Below are 21,355 nucleotides of genomic sequence, written 5' to 3' on the forward strand. Positions count from 1 at the left end.
CACACATCGCGCTGGACTTCGTCACCGGCCTGCCGCCTTCTCAAGGGAACACAGTGGTGCTGTCCATAGTGGACCGTTTTTCCAAAATGGTCCACTTCGTGCCGCTTCCGAAGATCCCGTCGGCCAAGCAGACAGCCCAGTTGGTATTAGACGAGGTCGTCCGTTACCACGGCCTACCCCAGGACATCGTTTCGGACAGGGGTCCGCAATTCAGCGCCCGTTTCTGGAAGGAGTTCTGCAACCTCATCGGCGCTTCAGCAAGTCGGACATCGGGTCATCACCCAGAGTCTAACAGCCAGACTGAGAGGATTAACCAGGAATTAGAGACCGGTCTTCGATGTCTGGCATCCAGGGACCAGAGCACGTGGAGCCAGCACATCAAGTGGGTGGAGTATGCTCACAATTCTCTACCCTCCGCTTCAACAGGTATGGCTCCACTCCATGTCGTGCATGGGTATCCTCCGTCCCTGTTTCCTCCACTGGTCACAGAATCCACAGTTCCGTCGGCCCTGGCCGTGGTGCGACGCTGCAAACGGACCTGGGAAGCAGCTCGGAGGACACTGCTGCGCATGAGCAGCGCCTACAAGGCCGCAGCAGACCGCAAGAGGAGGGCCGCACCAGAGCTCAGAGTGGGACAGCGAGTGTGGCTCTCCACCAAAGATCTCCCGCTGCGGACGGAATCCCGCAAACTTGCTCCCAGGTTCGTTGGCCCGTTCCCGGTTTCCAAAGTTATTAACCCGGTCGCCGTCTCGTTGAAACTGCCCAGGGCGATGAGGGTGCACCCTACGTTCCACGTCAGCAGACTTAGCCCGAATCGCACATCGTCGCTGGCTCCTCCGCTCAAATCACCCCCGCCCCCCCGCATGGTCGACGGTGGGTTGGTGTACACTGTGCGCCGGTTGCTGTCTTCCCGTCGCAGAGGAAGGGGGGTCCAGTACCTGGTGGACTGGGAGCGATATGGCCCGGAGGAGCGCTCTTGGATCCCCTCCCGCTTCGTCGTGGACCGCTCCCTCATCAGGGACTTTCACGCGGCTCACCCTGATGCTCCTGGGCCGTCCAGAGCCGGCCGTTGAGGGGGGGGTTCTGTCATGCTCCTGGATTCCAGCCAGGGCTGGGCGTGGCCAGCTAATCTGAAGGTGCACACCTGCGTCTCATGACCTTTGATTAAGACCCAGTACATATAGGACCTGGGGGACGACTATTACTCTGCTAGATCATTGCCTCTCATGCCTCGTTCCCGCACTACCGTACTCCTGACGTCTACCTCCCGTGTACCGACCAACGCCTGTCTCCCGACCTACCCCGTAAGCCTGCCGTTACTGATCTTGCTGCTTGTTTGGACTGACTCCCTGGTAACCGACATTGGAACGAATAAAGGCTTATTCCGCACTGCTTACCTCTCACCTGAGTCGTGCATTTGGGTCCACCCCCGAGTCTCGTCCGTGACAGTATATGGTTCTAAAATTGTTTTAAAAGGTGACTAATGGATTGCATCTTAACTTGGAAATAACCTATAAGCATGGCAGACTTTATATGGATGTGTGTGTTTTTCGCATTTTTAATGAAAAAGGCATTAATCATAAATTGATTAAGTTGCTCTGTCTGATGTCATCGCCTCAAGAACAATAAACAGTTTGGTGAATGAAAGATGAGAAAACTATGAGTGGTAAATTATCCAGAAACCATGGTGGCGTAGTGTGTAGAAACACTTTCCCTTTTGCAAAGAAAGAGATGTTCCAAATAAGTCCATTGTTGTTTTTCCAACCACCAGTGGAGGCACTGTGGGATTTTTACATTTCTTCCCACTTGTTCTAAGCACCATCAATACAATGAATAACTTGTTGGACCACAAATACAGTGGAATTTCGCTAAAATATAAAAATCCTTTTTTTCATAATGTACTGTATTTTCACAACCTTGAAAGGCACTTAGAAGTCTTAAATTGACTTTGGGCAAGAGGCGGAATACACCCGAAACTGGTTGCTAGCCAATTGCAAGGCACATAGAAACAAACAACCATTCACACTCACATCACAGTTAAGGGCAATTTAGAGTCTCCAATCAATACGTATTTTTGGGATGTGGGAGGAAACAGGAGTGCACTGAGAAAACCCACACGAAATACAAAAACTGTATTTACTGACATTTGTTTTCTGAAGTGTTCCTGAGTCCACGTTGTGATCATTTCCACATTGATGATTAATGCAGTGCCGTCTGAGCGATCAACTCTAATGGGCATTCAATGTTGGTTTTCAGCCTTGACACTTACATACAGTGATTTCTCCAGATTCTTGGAACCTTTTGATGATATTATGGAACGTGAAATCCCTAAATTCCTTGTATGTTGATGGACAATGGCCTTCAACTGACTAGTTTCTCATGCACTTGTTCACAAAGAGGAGAACCTTGCCCCATATTTGCTTGTGAATGGCTGAGCAAGTCAAGGAAGTTCCTTTTATACCCAATAATGGCACCCACCTGTTTCCAATCACCTTGTTCACCCTTGGGATGTTCCAAACAGGTGTTTGATAACAATTGTGCAACTTTTTCAGTCTTTTTTGCCACTTGTCCCAGCTTCTTTGGAACGTGTTCCAGCCATAAAAATCAAAGTTCATGTTTATTTTTGAAAAAAAAAAAAAAAAAAAAAAAAACTATTTTAGCAGTTTGACCATGAAATATCTCGTCTTTGTAGTGCATTCAATTAACTATAGGTTGAACATGATTTGCAAAGCATTGTATTCTTTTTAACACAAACACACTAACACAGACAGACAGACAGACAGATAGATCACAATTTGTGTACTTAAAGTTCTTTTACACAGTTACTCTGTTAAAATTTAAATCCAAAAGGTAAATCCAAAGATAAAAGCAAGCAACTATAAAGGTCATCATAAATACTAAAATATGTTAAGAAAATTAAGAAATGTGAAGAACTATTGTGGTGAGGTGGGTAGCCTCTAATGCGGTTTTTCTTTGTGACTGTACCATCTTGCTTTTTAGCAAGCCTCATGTGTCTCTTTGAATGTGGCTGTGTCAGTCTTATTTCAGTTTCAGTCATCTTTATGATCATCAAAAAATTAGATGTTCTTCAATAAGACTTAATTCACAGACAGGTAAGCGAAGAAAATTATAAACTGCTGGTGACATCAACTAAAGAAAGTTACTTAAAAACAGTTAACTTTAGACTCACCATAATAAGTTGTCACTTGTTGATTAGAGTAGAGTAAAATGTTATCATCTGACTTATTTACAATCTATAACTTCTTGTTATGCTTGACAAAAAAATTGCATATCAAGAAAAAAAGATGCGAGAAGTGCAGTCACATTCACATGATGCATCCTTTGCTTCATTTGTTAAGATTGAGTGATTTATGCTTCATTCTTAATAGTTGACTTTTTTTTTACACTTTTTGTAATATTGCAGGAATGTTAAAATATTAGCGAAACAATTGCCTGTAAAATACATTAAAAGTAATGTTTTATGAAAGAAAGGTAAAAGTGTTTTGGACCTCAGTGAATCGAATGTACATTGTAATTTATTTTTGTACGATTTCTACCATAATTTGTTTCTATTAGTATCAGTATTTTGAGTTCCCATCATATTTTCCACTGGCTAAAAGGCATTGAATCATAGAGAAGCGTAAGAATGATTATAAATATCCTTCCTACCTGTCAGAGATCGAGTCACAGCACTCTCATACAGGGGAACTCCTTCTCCAGCGTTATTGAAGGCCTTCAGGGAAATCACATAGTGTGAGCTTGGTTCTGTCAAAGAGAAATAGGGTTAAAAGAGGTCTATGGTGACATTCCGCTCATTATCGCACGTAGGGAAAACACTTTTAAAGTCATTTGCTTTTTCAGCTTTTATTTATTTTCTCCTCAACAGCAACTTAATACAGCAATAATTTGAATATACAGTGTTCCCTCATTTAACTCCGGGGTTATGTTTCAAAAAATACCTGCGAAATCCATAGAGGAGAAATATTTTTTTTTCTCCATTAACAGGATGTTTTTTTATTTACAGGATTTTTTTTACATTTCCACTGCATGTTTTTTTTTTTGTTTGTTTACAGCATGCCCCCCCCCTGATTTCTTTTATATGTTTCAAGGCTGTTAAACCCCCTCCCACACACTTTATTAACTTTTCTCACACAGGCTTTAACATTTTCTCACATTTCTCTCATTTAAAAACTCTAAAAGTTTAAACCTATCTATATTTAAAAATAAAAAATACACTACTGTATTCCAGAATGAAACCAAAGACCAAAACCTGTTTGAGGCCAAAACATTAATTTGACAAATATATGTATAAAAATACTTCTATCCATTTCCCTCTACTTTATAAGCATTTTCTTATAAAAAAGAATTATATGATAGTGTTCAGAAACCACAAATTTAATTTTGATGATCAATCTATGAAGTTGGCCACATAAGAAATTGTTAATAGCAACTCAGGCATATTTTACAGTTCCTCAGGCTAGTTGGCGCGGCTCTGCTGTAGCATCCTTCGTGGAGGTGTCTTGCAAGTGGAAAACATTATTGTTTGTCATTGTTGGTGCTCTTTTTTTCTTCTGGGCGTCAATATTCTAATAAACAGACCTGCCACCTTCTCTTATGCTTGAGAACTGAAGCCGCGACAAAATGCTGCACGGGCTGCTGGCTGCCTACAGTACTTGAGGTTAGTGATCACACTGCTGCGGGAGTTGCAATAAGTAGATCAAACCATCCTTTTTTGATTACACTACTTTCCAAAAGTCTGCAGCCACTGTCAACATGTTCAATGGCTACATCTATTACAATAGTAAATACCAGTAACCAGATTTTATGTAATGGTAGCACACGTGCATCAAATATCGTACACTGTCACATTTTTATTTGCTTTGTTGCATCTAACTTATTATCTTATTGATGTGAGCAGGATAACTACATTCATCAAACTTCAATCCAAAATATTCCATCATTGTGGTGGCATTTGGCTTTGGAACTAATTCCATTAATGGCCTTCAATTATTTGTGACTGTGAAGCTACTGGCTCACTGTGAGAAAACTTAGCTTTGTGCACGTGAGTGCCGATATTTCAAAAATGCGCAGGAACCTGAATGAAATTTGTCAGATGTCTATTTCAATTTAGGAAATTGCTGAGTTGAGTAAAAATAACTCTCTCAACAATCTTGGCTATGAATATGAGATCTGAGATGGGGTGGGTTGAGATGTGTAAAGCTTGCTAACATGGACACTGTTACTCATCCAGCGCTCTGGTTTTTAGAAGAGGCTTAACAGCAGCTACTTTAAGAGCTTTTGGAAACTTGCCAGAGTGAAGAGAGTAATTACTGTATTTTTCGGACTACAATTCCAGTTTTTTTCAGAGTTTGGTCAGTGGCGTGACTTATTCCCCGAAGTGACTTAAATGTAAAATTATTAACACATTATTACAGTCATCCATCCATTTTCCAAGTCACCTCATATTTTTTTCTTTGAGTGACCTTTGTCAAAAGCATTTCCAGAATTAGTTGTTCCGACACGATTGGCGTTTGATTCGAAGCCTGTGGACTACGGCACCCCCACTAGGACAAACTGTCTCTGCGTCATTTGTATTGCCTGCATGACAGAAATCACATGTACAGTATGTCGTTATGAGGGCTCCGCGAGCCAAATGCAACCACCAAAACAGCCAGGTACGGCTAGCGAGCAATAGCTTCCAGACCCCTGCTGTGGGAGCAGTGGATGACGCATGGAGAGCACAGCTTCCGGCTGAATCCACCGTGCAACTTTCCGGGAAGTCATTCGATGGCTCGACAAAGTATGGGTTTCCGTAACAACCAAACCCATCCTGTCTGGATTCAGAAAGATTGGAATAGGCTAGTTGTAACTGCAACGGACAATGAGTTAGACGTAAGCGATGTAGAAGAGGAAGCACTGCATTTTCTACCTCTGGAGTTCGCGGAGTTGATGAAAAGTGACACAGATGATGAAGATTTCATTGGATTTTTGTTACCAGGTATTTGGAGGGACACGGATGGTTTTGGTAAACTTCTTAGTCTGTTATTTATGCTATCGTTATTGAAATAACTCTTAATATGTGATGTTAAAATACCAGGCACGTTCCCAGTTGTGTCATGTAACATAAGCATATTGATCAGCCTGTTATTGCCTCTATTCTATTTTTATTTTAAATTGTTCGTCGTTTAAATTTTAAATGACGTGTGTTCTTGGTGTGGGATTTTCTCAAATAAATTTCCCCCCAAAATGCGATTTATACTCCAGCGCGACTTATATATGTTTTTTTCCTTGTTTTTTATGGATTTTATGCCTTGTGCAACTTGTACTCCGGAGCGACGTATAGTCCGGAAAATACGGTAGTAATTTGCTGTTAGTCAGTTACCACTGACTCCACAATAGTTTTGAAAAAGTCACACGGTATTGAGTCAAGACAGCTCGTTGATGGTTTCAACTGCTGAAACAGTTTTTGGGTGTCAAATATCAAATACTGAAGTTTTTTTTGGGCGGCTTTAGATATTGAATCATTTTATCTTTTTTCTGATTTGTGCTGACATTTGACCTGACGGATTGTATTTTTTCGCTAAAATAACTCAATGCATTTATCAGCTAACTATAACCTTGTTACAAGTTCTGGCGCTATCTAATTCAGGGGGGTTGTGAGCTTGTCAACCACAGCAAACAGAGTGCAAGTGTTGTTGAGATTCTAACTGATAATTTCAGAAAAGTGTTGCTGTCTAGCTCTAACTAACTCTTGGTCAAAATTGCAAAAACAGTCTGTAGAAGTCATAGTCAATTCGGACTTTAGTTTTTCTACACTTGCATTCTGCTTTCCTACACTTTGATTTAGAGTGCTTGACCATCAACATGTTCCTCCATGGTGTTCTAGATCGACTCAAGATGATCTTAGTTTGAACTTTGAGATCAGACGAAGGGTCCCTGCCCTTAATTAGCTCTGCTTGCCTTAGGTTTTTTGCATGCTTTCACGTAGCTTCAGTTTTTTGGTTTTTGTTTTTCCCATGGGCAACTGGGCACAATGTACACATCCTCTTTTTATTTTGCCACAATCGCCTGCCATAAGTACTAGGACTCCACAACAGCACAACGTGGGGTACGCCGAATATTCACAGGGCCGGCACACATAACCCCGCCACGGTGGTCTGGCATTTAGGGTGATAGGCAATGGATCAGCTGTGGTAGTTGTGTTGACATCTCCACCAGTGAAATAAGCACTTTAGAAACCTAAGAAGTGTAGTAAGTTGTGCTTGGAAAATACACGTCTCCTTGAACAATGCAGGTTTTGTACAAGGGTGCATTGCAATGTGCAAGTACAAAAGAAAAATCCTTTTCTGTGACACTGAAGACACAAACTTCACTATCTATAGAATGACAAAGGGCTGCAACATGATCTCTGTGAAACTGTCTATGTTCATGTATAACTGTGTCTAGAATCTATGATTTCAAATTTTTAATGCACCCTTTGCCTTTCCACTCACAAAAATTGAGAATGCGCTCTTTAAATCCCTTTTATGGTCACTCAGCCAATGGGGATGCACTTAGCGAATTAGCATAAAGAACACAATCTCACGATGGTTTCATACTCATGAAATGATGATGGTGCATGTTCTCTGTTAAGCGTCCCAACATCTGGATCAGTTAAACAAACACTCTTTCTGTTCCCCAAGTGATTCATTGCATGCATTAATGATAACCATGAATTATAAATGCCATGTACATACTGTAGGCATATTCCATCCAGCGTGTGCATGTAATATGATGGTTTCATTAAAGTTCCATTAAAGACCCGAGATGGGATTTTGCATCTGCGTAAAAGTATTCACACAATTTGTTAACGTCTTTTTGGCATGCAAATTGCTTGTTGTGTGCAAAGGAAAAGATGATTTTCACCTCAAGCAGCTCTCTTATTGAATTCCTCTAAATTATTGATGAGAATGAAATAAATACATCATCAGCACAATTGATTTACAACAGAGTCGGCTGCTGTGTCAATATTGGCACTTCCTGGCATGATCAGGTTGATTAATGGAAAGTGCTAAACTATTGTTGATTAAATATTTGCTGTTGTTGCTCGTGTGTGATCATTAAGTAAATCAATTACTGTATTTATAAACCATAAGAAAATATAAAAATTGACTGCAACCAGTTCAGGGTGTACCCCGCCTCCTGCCCGTTGACAGCTGGGATAGACTGCAGCACTCCCCGTGACCCTCGTGAGGATAAGCTGCAAAAGAAAGTGGATGGATGGATGGATGGTTCCTTCCCTTTTTTAGTCAATCAATTTGTGTCACATGCACAACATCCCAACTTCATTGAAAGTTGTACAATATAAAATGTATTGAACAGAATAAAAATTCCATTAATTAATAAACTTATGAAAGAACATGAATCAATACACTAAAACAACTTTAATTTTTTTTTTTTAGATGTCACTCTGACCCAGATGTCATCACAACCCCTACCAGAAATCTGCCTTCCTCCCTGCAGCCCCGTGCCTCGTGTATTTCACCTAAATCTTAAACTAGTTAAAAGTTCCCCTTGAAATTGTCATGATCCTGCCACTCCAGCACGAGCTGTGCGGGTGCCTGCGCGGGTGCGCTGATTGGGGCGCACACCTGCGTCTCATGCGGGCTGATTAGTCTGTGTATTTATATCACCTCGATGAAGATTGGTCCCCGCCAGTTCGTTGATCTTCATGTCCCGTTTGTGTGCTCCGGTATCCCGGATAGAACCTGTGTGTACCGACCTTCGCCTGTTCTCCGACCAACCTTGTAAGCCTGACTCCTTCGTTACTTCTGCCTGCTTTGATCGTTCTCCTGTGTACCGACTTCTACCTGCCCGCTCACCTGCTCTCTTCACCCGACGTTCCAACTACCGCTGCTGCACCGGACTGCCTGCTCGATCCCCGACCTCGGTATATAATAAACATTTCTCCTTGAACTACCTGGCATCTTCCGAGTCCTGCATTTGGGTCCTACTCTCGTTCCGATGGGACGTGACAGAAATCTGGATTCCAGTCAACAGGGACTCCTTTCATTCTTTTGAAATGACAGAGCGACCAAAATATTGGGACTCACTCACCCAGCGGTTACCTAGCTGGAACGTAGATGAAAGTTGCTGGTGTTTGAGAGTTACTGCAATATGTGTACTGTAATTTCAAGTTTCTTTCACTGAAGATAAATGTCTGTTTTGACATTTCATGCAGAAATAATCTATGACTTGATGTCTAGGTCATTGTGTCAGCTTTACAGGTCCAGCTGCAGGACTTACAGAGGTGTTTGTCTTTATTTTAAGTCAAAAAATGATGAAATGTTGCACTGAAACAATGGTTGGTTTGCGAAGAGTTTAAACAATCGGTTCTATATGCTTAATTGAGACCTTCCAGTTCTTGGGAATTGCAGTCTCAGAGGACCTGAAGTGGGAGACGAACATCTACACCATCCTCAAAAAAGCCCAACAAAGGATATAGTTCTTGCGGCTTCTGAGGAAGAACTGTCACAAGAGCTGCTGAGACATTTCTACACACAGCGGTCATCCAATCAGTACTGTGTACCTCCATCGCAGTCTGGTTTGGGTCTGTCACAAAAATTGCACAAACTCCAACTGCAACGGACAATAAAAACCGCTGAACAGATTGTCAGCACCACGCTACCCACTATTGACTTGCAGTCAACGCAAACTAGGGCCAAAGCAGGCAGAATCCTTTTGGATCCTCCACATCCTGGCCACCAGCTCTTCCAGCTCCTTTGGTCAGGAAAGCGGTACAGATGAATAAAGTCAAAACGAGCAGACATTCAAACTGTTTTTTCCCTCTGGCAATTAAGTCATCAAATTCTTGATCAGCAAACTTATTTTTCTGGCTTGTGCCATGTTAGGGCACTCACTCACATCCTGCTGGTCCATTCAGGATTCATCCATCCATCCATTCATTTTCTTAGCCGCTTATCGTCACAAGGGTTGCGGGGAGTGCTGGAGCCTATCCCAACTGTCAGCATGTAGGAGGCGGGGTACACCCTGAACTGGTTGCCAGCCAATCACAGGACACATCGAGAAAAACAACCACACTCACAATCAACACCTTGGGGCAATTTAGAGTGTCCAATTAATGTTGCATGTTTTTGGGATGTGGGAGGAAACCGGAGTGCCCGGAGAAAAAAACCTATGCAGCCACGGGGAGAACATGCAAACTTCACACAGGCATATCTGGGCTTCAACCCATGACCTCAGAACTATGAGGCCAACGCTTTCCAGCTGATCTATCGTGCTGTCCAAATCAGTGTTAGTTTTAACATTAGTAATATATTTTGTAGACTCGCACGATTTGTCACTTTAAAGTGGGACTGTCATCTCTATAAACATTCTAAAATATATACTGTCATGAAAAATACATAACAGTATTCACTTCAATGTCTATACGAAAAAATAAATGTGAACGGATTGTGCGTCATCCATGCGCAAAGTTGCGCAATTGAGTGTCCCTCGACATCCAAGTGGTCGCCATATTTGTCGCGTCCTCTGTCCTTGACGTCATTGTCACTTCCGCCGTTTAAAACATGCAGTGCCTGCTACTATGGAAGCCGAACAAGAGAGATATTCGGATTTTTACGACGCCCCTTCTGACACCGAAGCTCTTTTCAAAAAGAACAACGCCACACAACCGAGTGAAGTTACCGGGGCAAAATTACACGATTGTTTCGAGCCCTCAGGGCAATATTACACTATTGTTTCGAGCCATATTCAGATATGCGATCACGGCCAAACTGCATCCCCCGTCCGATCCACTTCCGTGGCAGAGATGAGAATCGAGCGGTGCTGCTTTAGTTGGGTGTTCACACTCGAGCCGGGGCGCTTTATGCACGCACACAACTGAGTTAACGCATTCTCGGCTGGGTTCTTCAGATCCCCCCACGTCACAAAGCCCGACGTGCAGCCTTCGCAGAAGCTGTGACCGCCGAACGCGGCGCCTCAGCCGGTGTGGCTGATTTTCGGCGCCGTGGTGGCATATAACGAGGAGGTGGAGCCGAGCCAGGCTGCTTTTAGGGGTATGTTCAAAGCCGCCGTAGTACGCGATGAACACTATCGACACGAGTTTGAGTGAGGCATTGTTGGCTGGGCAACGCGCACATCGACACATTTCATAAGCAGATCTTTTGTTACGTTATGAGAGAGACCAATTACGTGGTCCGCCCCAAACTATTATTTTTTTTTAGTAGCTGTATGCGCACATCGACGCATTTCATACGCGGATTTTTTATTACGTTATGAGAGGGACCGATTACGTGGTCCGCCCCAAACTATTATTTTTTTAGTAGCTGTATACACCTAACCTACCTGTTATTTGGAACCAACGAAGCTCTCATCCTCTGCACCCGTGCAATCCATTTTTCACGACAAACCGGGTCTCTTGCAAACTTATAAAGGCTAAATCCATTCTGGCGAGTGTTCAAGCAATGTCTATCAATGCAATGAGCCGGCATTTTGGCTATCACGAAGGAACAACGAGCTACCTTCCCGGAGGTAAAACTAACGGAAACAAACGAGTCCACTACACAAAACACAGACACTTTTTTGCTTTGTTGCCTTTGACTGAATTGTATTCTTATGAATGTGACTTCTGTTATTGGATCATACCTAGAGAGCATCTCAAGATTGGGCATTTAAAATGTGACTTTAATCTTGATACATGACTGCAAGCTCTCATCTGTAAGGCAGTTGCGATGTTTGGATTTAATGTATTTGACAATTGAGAATATCTGCTTGCATAGGTATGTTGAACCAAAGATGGATAATACTTGAAACGCATATTTCTTCATGTTCCTAAATAGTTTCTTAGGTGTTGCTAAGATTTCAATTTTGATCCATTTGTGGCTTTGGGCAAACTGGGCATTCTGCCGAGTGAGTTTTTCACTCCCAACTGGATACGTGGCTGAAATTGTGGCATGCCTTCCCTAGAAATGCCTTTACACATTACTCTTTTTGTTATTTGACAACTTTTCGTTCCAAAGGAGACATGTAGGCAAACATTCCACATTGGCAATGAAAGGAAATAAGTCCGCCAAGGAATTGTTGAACCCTCTGTTTTCCTCAGCTATCTTTCTATTTTTCCCTTTGCCATCCATGGCCCATCACACACCCGCCAGTTTGTTCGCGACAGGGACCTCCCATGCTGTGTGGAAAGAAACACACATCCAGGATATGATGCAATATGATGTTTTATTTCGAAGGCCAACCCCTACCACCTACAGGATGTGTTATGCTGATGTAACCCAAGGGTTGCTGATTGGACTGGCTCATTGTTGTCTTGAGCCATTACTAAAAACTTGCATTGTGAAACATGTCTTTCTGTCTGTTCAACCTTTTATACAAAATATGACATACTAGAGAGCGAATAGAATGCCGAGCCATGCACATTAGCGCCACCTTTTGCTTAGGTGTTGTATCACAACTTTAATACAGTACCTTGTATTCTTCATTCGGAGGTCTGTCACCCTCCCTCATCTTCTCACCTAAGTTTTCGATGGAGTAGTATCTCTGCTTGCTGTCCACTCGAACCGTCTCTGCATAGGGACTTCCTACTCCATAGCCGATGATGTAACCACGAACCAGGATGCTGGGGCTGAGGGGTGGTGTCCATGACATGATGATACTGTTGGGGAGCGGCCTGACATGGAGAGAGCTGGGCTGGTCTGGAACTTGACTCTCTGTTATAACACAAATAACAAGTATCACCAAAATGAAAAAAGAAAATCTTATTTGTTCCTGTGTTCACTTCCTGTCTATACATTTGTGCTGGGAGGGTCTCGTTAGCCTTGTCCTGCTCCTTCTTTGCCAGCTCATTAGTATGACCACCTAACTGAGCATCTAATTTGTGTCAGACTGATTCCTCCCAACCTTTTTAGTGAGTTGTTTTTCTTCTCTTGCTGCTAGCCTATTGTTGATCCGCCTGCATTGTGTGCACCATACAGTTGTGATGATGCAGAATAATTTTTCTTTTCTTTTTTTTTTTTTTTACAGTCATCTGGATCTGAATCCAGTAGCTACTGTTAGCATATGCTAACACTATTGGTTGAGTGTTAAGGCCCAATAAATCTTGTCACTTTGTGTAATAATTGTCCTTCAGATTAGATCATGTTAGCATTCTCATGGTCTTTAGGAAACAAAGCTCCCTTTGACTTTAGTGATAATCAATAGAAATTACAATAATTCAAATTCAAGTCAAGTTCAAATTCAAGTAACTTTATTGTTAGAAGTGTTATACATGTCATACAATACACCTAAAATAGAATTTCCTTCCAGAACAACAATCCTTGCATTGCTCCTTCTGAGTGATCGCCGCACACTGTTCAGAGAGAGCAGCAGGGGCGGGAGAAAGACCAGGTACCTTACCGTGGTGTCCCGCGAGGACAAGGAGAGGAATTGGCTCTGAAGAAATGTGAGCGCCAATACCAGACAGAGCAACCTTCAAAAATGCCGAGAGGTTGCTGAGAAGACTACAGAGGCAAAATGTGTGGCTTGGCATCTCCAGCACTCAAAAATTGTGGAGACCAGGGAGACCAAGCAGGCATGGACGGTGGTCAAATCCCTGTCAGGACCCCGCTCACATAAAACAGGCAAGATGCTTCCCTACAACAACCACGAATATGCCTCAGACAAGGCTAAGGCCTTTGTCATCGAATATGCGAGGGTGAGTGCGCGCCAAACTGACAAATCGAATAGGAAGACTGTACAAGCGCTTAGAAGAGATGCTCATAGACTACAAGGTTCCCCTCGGCAATCGCTTGAGTGCCCATTCACGTCTGATGAACTCCGCCTCGCCCTCAAACAACTCAAACCAGGCAAAGCTGCTGGTCCAGAGGGGATTGCTCCAGAGCACCTGCTCGCTGCTTGACTTCCTGCTCTCCTACAAATACTCAACCACAGCTGGCCTACCCAATGGTGCCCACAAGCCTGGCACATGGCTGAGATCATCCCGTACCATAAAAAGGGCAAAGACCCTCAATTCATCAGGAGCTATTGCCCAATCGCCCTGATGGGTACATCTTGGGGGTGGCGGCCACAGAATATGTGGACGATCTACATTGCAACCATCAGATCACTTGCAGAATACACAGCTCCTGCCTGGTTATACTGGGCTTCCTCCTCCAAAATCGAGAAACTGGAGAGGGCGCAATCAGACGTGACTCGCGCCATAACAACAACTATCGACGCTGTCCTGCATGAAGCCCATTAATCACCAATCTTCTCCCGGTTAAAAAGGCTGATGACTGGTCCCACCTGGTACCACGACGATGACAGAAGGGTGCTATACCAGACACACCTGCCAAACTGCCTAAAACGTGGCGACTGGAGACGTTTTCACCACCCCTATCCTATCCAACCTCAACCTCACCCCGGACATGGAGACTGCAAATAACCTTATTATTCTATTGACCCTGCCTCCTCCACCTCCCATCCATTTCATGCCGATCCCAAAATCTGCATCCCCCTCCCAACAACTAGCTGCAGCTACGGAAACGCTTGCGGCCCACAGCCCAACACACATATTCTTCTTCACTGATGGCTCCACCCTTAACGCCACGAAGAATTGCGGCGCTGGGTTAGTGGTCTTCAGAGGCAACTCCTTGTTTCACTCCTGGCACTCACCTAACGGGTCCTTTTACAGCTCTTTTCAGGCCAAAAAGGCTACACTGAACGCTGCCATCACTTGGCTCGGACAGAATGACAACTGGTTCTCAGCCTCCATCATCACGGACTGCAAGTCCCTCCTTCAATCCCCCGACAACCCCACTGCCTTAGACCCCTCCACGCTCTCAATCAAATCCAAACTTGCCACCTTTCCTCCCATCAAAAATATCCAACTAATATGCCATTGGAATCTCCCGGGCAATGAGCTTGCAGACAAACAGGCCAAACTTGATTCCTCCTTTCCCCAACCAATCACTCCAGTGACTCAAAAAAAGGAGAACAGGAGTAGTAGGGGGAGGCAGAGGTATCTACTGTGCTAGAGTTTTGTTGTCTGCATCAAAGTGAGCAAATAAGTCACAGGGGTGATCCAGCAGAGGAGTTGTCGCAGGTCAGGAGTGTGGGTGGCGGTTAGGGGGTCTTGTAGTCTGTGATGGTCTAGATACCACGCCTCAGGTTCCAGGTGTCTCTGCTATTGCTGAAGCTCCTCCTGGAGTACTGCCTCATAGCTTCTCTGATGCTATGTGACAGTTGGCCCTGGCTGTCCTCAGACTCACCTCATCCCCAGCTCTAAAGCTAGCATTCCAGGCCTTCAGAAGCCTGTGAACTTGCCCTGTTAGCCTTGTCTTCTGATGGGCCTTGATGGAGATGGTTCTGGAGACATGCACTTCCCCATGCAGGCCTCCACATTGTCCAAGTGGTCTGCGATGTTGTTGTGGGTGGGTGCCTGTTTGAACATCCTCCAGTCTGTGGTTGCAAAACAGTCCTTGAGTGCCTCTAATCACCCCTCTGGCCACACCCGGATCTTTTTCTTAGTTGGGTTTGTCACCTTAACCAGCAGTTTTTTTGCAGGCATTAGCAACACAGTAGTGTGGTCTGAGGCTCCCAGGTGGAGGAGAGCTTTGCAGACACCTTTGTGAGTTGTGAAAACATTGTATAGGATGTTGTTGCTTCTTGTGGGAAATTGAACATGTCCATAAAGTTGTGGAAACATGGTCTTGGGATTGGCTTGGTTAAAATCGCCCACCAGGATGAAGAAGGCATCAGGTAATGATCATCAACTAAAGCAGCAGTGAACTGTGTTTACTAATCACGGCATTGTCACGGCATCAGGCATCAGTCCCCCTTCTGTGAGTCTTCCCTCCCTGAACTTGTAAATGTACAGAGCAAACGGATATAGTCCATCTTAATGTACATTGGCCAGACTGATAGAAGGGATAGCGGCTGTGTGTGGGCTAGATGCTAATCTAGCTCAGACACCTCTGCGCTTACTCCTATTCTGCTTCCTCGTGTTCCATCCATCGTACTTCCACTGTGGGTTGGGTGCAGGAGTGGGAGTCGAGGATTGTACTGGTCTCCAGAGCAGACCACAGTCACATAGCACTTGCATGTTCACTGGATTTATGTCAAAAAATAACGTTCTGCGAATGTTTAGCAGAAATGCTTTGCAGTCATTGCACAATTATGTGTGAGGCCACGATGGAGACAAACACACTCAGTTTCCATACAGAAGAAATATGAAAACATGTATGGAGAGAGAGGAGCCGCTGCATTTGCAGCAACCACCATCTGGTGTACTGGCCTGCTTCTGGACCTGAAATATTAGTGGCTCTGGCCCACAATGTTGTACCACAGTTACCTTTATTTAGTTAGTTTTTCCCTCCTCAGCATTTTGTAGCTCATGATGTTGCTTTTTTGATCCTGGCCTTCACAGAATGAAAAAAAAGTGAAAAAAGTGATGGTTAAGCCTAAATGAACAATTCTTTGTAAAGGGCCCCAACTTGTGCCATCCATCAAGAAGCAATTTTGCTGATTAAGTGTAATAGCTCATTGTCTTGAATAAAGCTGTGACTTATGAAAGCAAAACTCTTTACAAGTCTACAGAACACCCTGTCTTCATAAATCATTTACATTACTACTTAATTATTTAGAATATGATGGTATTTTTTAATCTCTTCTTCATTCATCCCCCACACCTCCAAAAGTAAAGATTCCCTACATTCATGTGTCTCGCCCTTTAAACTAGTTAAATATTTATGAGAATGTTGGAATAGGGGAGGTATTTACATGTTGTTTCACAGATCACTGCACTCACACAAACACAAGGACACACACCCACAAACACAGACGCAAATATGCATTTTTTCTCTGTGTGAATTCTCACCATCCAAATCATTCTCGGGTGTCTCAGCGGCATACCACTCACTGGGTGGACCTGTTCCATTCATGGTCATGGCTGCAACTTGGAAACTGTACTGACTGCCCTTCTCAAGACCTGGAGGTAGAAATGATATAATACAAAAAATAAAATCATCCAGGTACCACCTTTCTTTGCTTGCTTTCATCACTTAAACTTAAGCGGACCAAATTGTTTCAAACCGAACCAATTGTCCCTAAAGCATAGGAATTAATCAAATCTATAATTTCTCAGGAAGCACAGTGGACCAGCTGTTAAGTGTTCGCCTCACAGTTCTGAGGACCCGGGTTCAATCCCAGCCCATCTGTGTGGAGTTTGCATGTTCTTCCCGTGCCTGCGTGGGTTTTCCCCCACATCCCCAAAACATGCATTAATTGGACATTCTAAATTGCCTCTAGGTGTGATTGTGAATGTTGTCTGTCTCTATGTGCCCTGCAATTGGCTGGCAACCAGTTCAGGGTGTACCCTTCCTCTTTCCCAATGACAGCTGGGATAGCCTCCAGCACTCTGGTGACACTTGTGAGGATAAGCAGCAAAGAAATGGATGGATGGATATAATGTCTGCTCCAGATAAATCCATTTTAGTTTCTTAAAGTGCCACTGACAACTAAAACATGAAATTTAGTATGTTGTTAATCTAAAAAGAAAAAAAATAAATCAGATGGAAAGGACTCATCCATTTGCTCACAGACGTCAAAATGTTGCCGTATATTGATTTTTTCATCTCCCGCCATGAAAATTCTGTCGACTGTTTTGAGATGAACAAGAAACCGGAAGTGATGTATTTTGCATACAGCTCCAGCAGTAGAGTTGGTGTCTTTACCTCTTGTACCGGCGAGACATTACTTGTTTTTTCTGCATGTTAGCCAAAATGCCACCTCGTTGTGTTGCTTTTGCTCGAATACTCGGGAGGATGGATTCACTCTTCACAAGTCTGATGCTATGTGACAGTTGGCCCTGGCTGTCCTCAGACTCACCTCACCCCCAGCTCTAAAGCTAGCATTCCAGGCCTTCAGAAGCCTGTGAACTTGCCCTGTTAGCCTTGTCTTTTGATGGGCCTTGATGGAGATGGTTCTGGAGACATGCACTTCCCCATGCACGCCTCCGCGTTGTCCAAGTGGTCTGCGATGTTGTTGTGGGTGGCTGCCTGTTTGAACATCCTCCAGTCTGTGGTTGCAAAACAGTCCTCGAGTGCCTCTAATCACCCCTCTGGCCACACCCGGATCTTTTTCTTAGTTGGGTTTGTCACCTTAACCAGCAGTTTGTTTGCAGGCATTAGCAACACAGTAGTGTGGTCTGAGGCTCCCAGGTGGAGGAGAGGCTTTGCAGACTCCTTTGTGAGTTGTGAAAACATTGTATAGGATGTTGTTGCTTCTTGTGGGAAATTGAACATGTCCACAAAGTTGTGGAAACGTGGTCTTGGGATTGGCTTGGTTAAAATCGCCCACCAGGATGTAGAAGGCATCAGGTTATGATCATCAACTAAAGCAGCAGTGAACTGTGTTTACTAATCACGGCATTGTCACGGCATTAGGCATCAGTCCCCCTTCTGCGAGTCTTCCCTCCCTGAACTTGTAAATGTACGGAGCAAACGAATATAGTCCATCTTAATGGACATTGGCCAGACTGATAGAAGAGATAGCTGCTGTGTGTGGACGAGATGCTAATCTACCTCAGACACGTCTGAGCTTACCCCTATTCTGCTTCCTCGTGTTCCGTCCATCGTACTTCCACTGTGGGCTGGGTGCAGGAGTGAGAGTCGAGGACTGTATTGGTCTCCAGAGTAGACCACAGTCACATAGCATTTGCATGTTCACTGGATTTATGTCAAAAAATAACGTGCTAATGGTGCGATTGTGAGTGTGAGTTTATAGCATATGTTACTTGTGAACTTAGAATAAATCCCCTTGCTCAAACCAGCAAAATATAACAAAGAACTTGTAATGCGTTTAAGACAATTTAATCACACACAATACAATATGACACAAAACAATAACACAAAAGAAGTGCAAAGACAGTTTAGTAGCATGTAACACGGGGTAGCTAGCCAAACGACTTATCGTCACTATAGTCGAATCCAATGTTCCAAATAGGCAAATGTTATTTGCAGCAAATATTTCGGAAATGTCAAAAAGGCAGTGTGGCGTCCGTGTACATTGTGTACTTGCCCAAAAGCAGCTGCATTAATAAAAAGCTCCGATGACAGCCATCGTTGTCCTTAAAGGAACATTCTAGAACTCCACGTCTGACGACATAATCCTTCTCTCAGAACCTAACAAAAGATCCACGTCATCATGACTTAAAAAAAGTATGTAAATCATGGGTTCTCAATGTGTCGATTCGCAATCGGTGGCACGGGCCGCAGTTTCCCCCAAGGCAGAGATTGGTTCAGGCGGGGAGGTGAGGAGAAAGGAGTTCTCCCGCCCACCAGCCACTGATGTATGGGCACCCCTGACGTATTTACTTCCTCCTGAGTACACTACATACACAAGACTTGTAAAACAATTGGGAAAATGATCAATTACGGGCCAGTCATTTTGAATATTTCATCGGGTTCCTCGTCTTCCTCGTCTGTCTGTCGTGGAGTCTGTTGTTAGTTAGAAGTGATCTGCACATCGTCTAAATATGGCCCGTAATGATATGGTTAAATGGTCCAGGTCGCTTCACTTGCTTCTATGATGTTCTCTTCCTCAAAAAGAGCTTCAGTCTCAGAAGGGGCGTCAGAAAAATCCGAAAATGGCTCTTGTTCATCAGTCATTGCATTTGACACAGCGTGTTGTCAATGGTGACTGCCCCAGTGTGATGCCTGCACGAGACATCACATGACGTCACAAAAAATATGGCTGTCACTGGGATGTCGAGTCATACTTTCGCAACTTTGCGCTTTAATTTAACGCTCCCAGCTCACTTTTTCCGACTCGTTTTATCATCAAAGTGATTAATATTGTATGTAGTTTTGATAAGAATACCCATTTTAAAATGTATATATTGGTGTAATTGGCACTTTAAGAATGTTTGAAAAATATTTGGATGGTGGCGTTTATTTGAAACTATTTTGTTGATTGGTGTCTGGTGAGTATTACTTGAGCTAATGAGAAGAAAGGTGTATCCAACCTTGCAGCAAAGAAAAGAAAAACTAAAAAAAAAAACCAAAATCATCAATACAAAAAATTTTACAGCAGCATCAACAAAATGGAAAATAACATAATTCACTAAGACTGGACTACTTATATGAGAAACAATTGCTGATAATGTTAGCCTCTTTTACAGATCGATTGGTAAATGTATTGTATTCTATATTGTAATAAAAGTCAGCCTACAATTATTAAACCTTGTTGACAGAATGTAATATTGCTGGCATGTAGAATTATAGCACTGTCCCTAATGTAATGAGGCTGATCAGGGTGTCACAGTCATCTATCCATTAATTAGTTTTCTATCCATTTATCCTCCCTTCAGTCATGGGTAAACTGGACCCTATCCCAGCTGACTTACGTGAGAGTTGTGTTACACCCTGAAATTAATGTGAGTGGAAGCCGGAGTACTCAGAGGAAACTCACTAGCATAAGGACCAGATGCAAACTCCACACAATGAAATCCACTGTAAATGGTTAGTCAAGCATTGTATTTGCATCGCTTTGTTCCCCAAAAGCACCTGTAAAGTAAATGTATGTGTTTTTTTTTGGAAAAAATTACATATGTTTGAAGTTCAGTTGAGTTGATACAGCTGTAAACACCAAGAACAACTTAGAACGGAATTGACAATATGTATTGTGTTTAAATCTATTTCACCATCTTAATTTTTTTGTCCAACTAAAAATAAACCCAATTACACTCTTTGGCTTTTGAGCATTAGTCGGCCCTCCTTGACTATAACAAGGGCCATCATTCTATCAATGACGATTTCGCACAATTGCGAATTACTGAGTAATGATAACGGCACGGTGAATCAGCTGGAACGCATTGGCCTCACAGTTTTGAGGACCCGGGTTCAATTCCAGCCCTCCCTGTGTGGAGTTTGCATGTTCTCCCCATGCCTGTGTGGTTTTTCTCTGGGTAATCTGGTTTCCTCCCACAACCAAAAAACATGCAACATTAAAGGTCAAGTTGCATCCCTATAAACATTCTAAAATAGATGGTGTAATAAAAAAACACATATAACATTATTCACTTTAATGTCTATACAAAAAAATAAATGCTTCGAGCCATATTTAGATGATATGCGGCTCACGGCCAAACCACCACCCCGTCCGATCCACTTCCGCAGCAGAGATGAACCACTGCGACCTGGGACCGCGACGAGCCACCCCGGCCGACAAGAATGGTCGCTGGCGGCCGGCTCGGCCTTGCCGGCAAGGCCGGTGGCCATCCACAAGGCCTGTGGAGGCCGTCCTTCAGCGGTTGTTGCACAGAAGCCTTCCGATGCGCACATCGACACATTTAGCACCCCTGATTTAGGGA

General features: G+C 43.4%; 1 protein-coding gene across 1 annotated transcript in view; it reads right to left on the minus strand.

Annotated features, from left to right (window-relative positions):
* Window positions 1–21,355, minus strand: part of dcc (DCC netrin 1 receptor) — a 312,064-nt gene that overhangs the window by 96,658 nt on the left and 194,051 nt on the right. Inside the window, exons 15-17 of the mRNA XM_061802018.1 lie at window positions 16,862–16,972; window positions 12,522–12,716; window positions 3,670–3,765 (exon numbers count right to left, since the gene is read on the minus strand). Of these exons, the coding sequence (XP_061658002.1) occupies window positions 3,670–3,765; window positions 12,522–12,716; window positions 16,862–16,972 (402 nt within the window). The remainder of the gene's footprint in view (window positions 1–3,669; window positions 3,766–12,521; window positions 12,717–16,861; window positions 16,973–21,355) is intronic.

This window comes from Syngnathoides biaculeatus, chromosome 17, assembly GCF_019802595.1.
Source record: "Syngnathoides biaculeatus isolate LvHL_M chromosome 17, ASM1980259v1, whole genome shotgun sequence".
In the NCBI taxonomy this organism is placed as follows: Eukaryota; Metazoa; Chordata; class Actinopteri; order Syngnathiformes; family Syngnathidae; genus Syngnathoides; species Syngnathoides biaculeatus.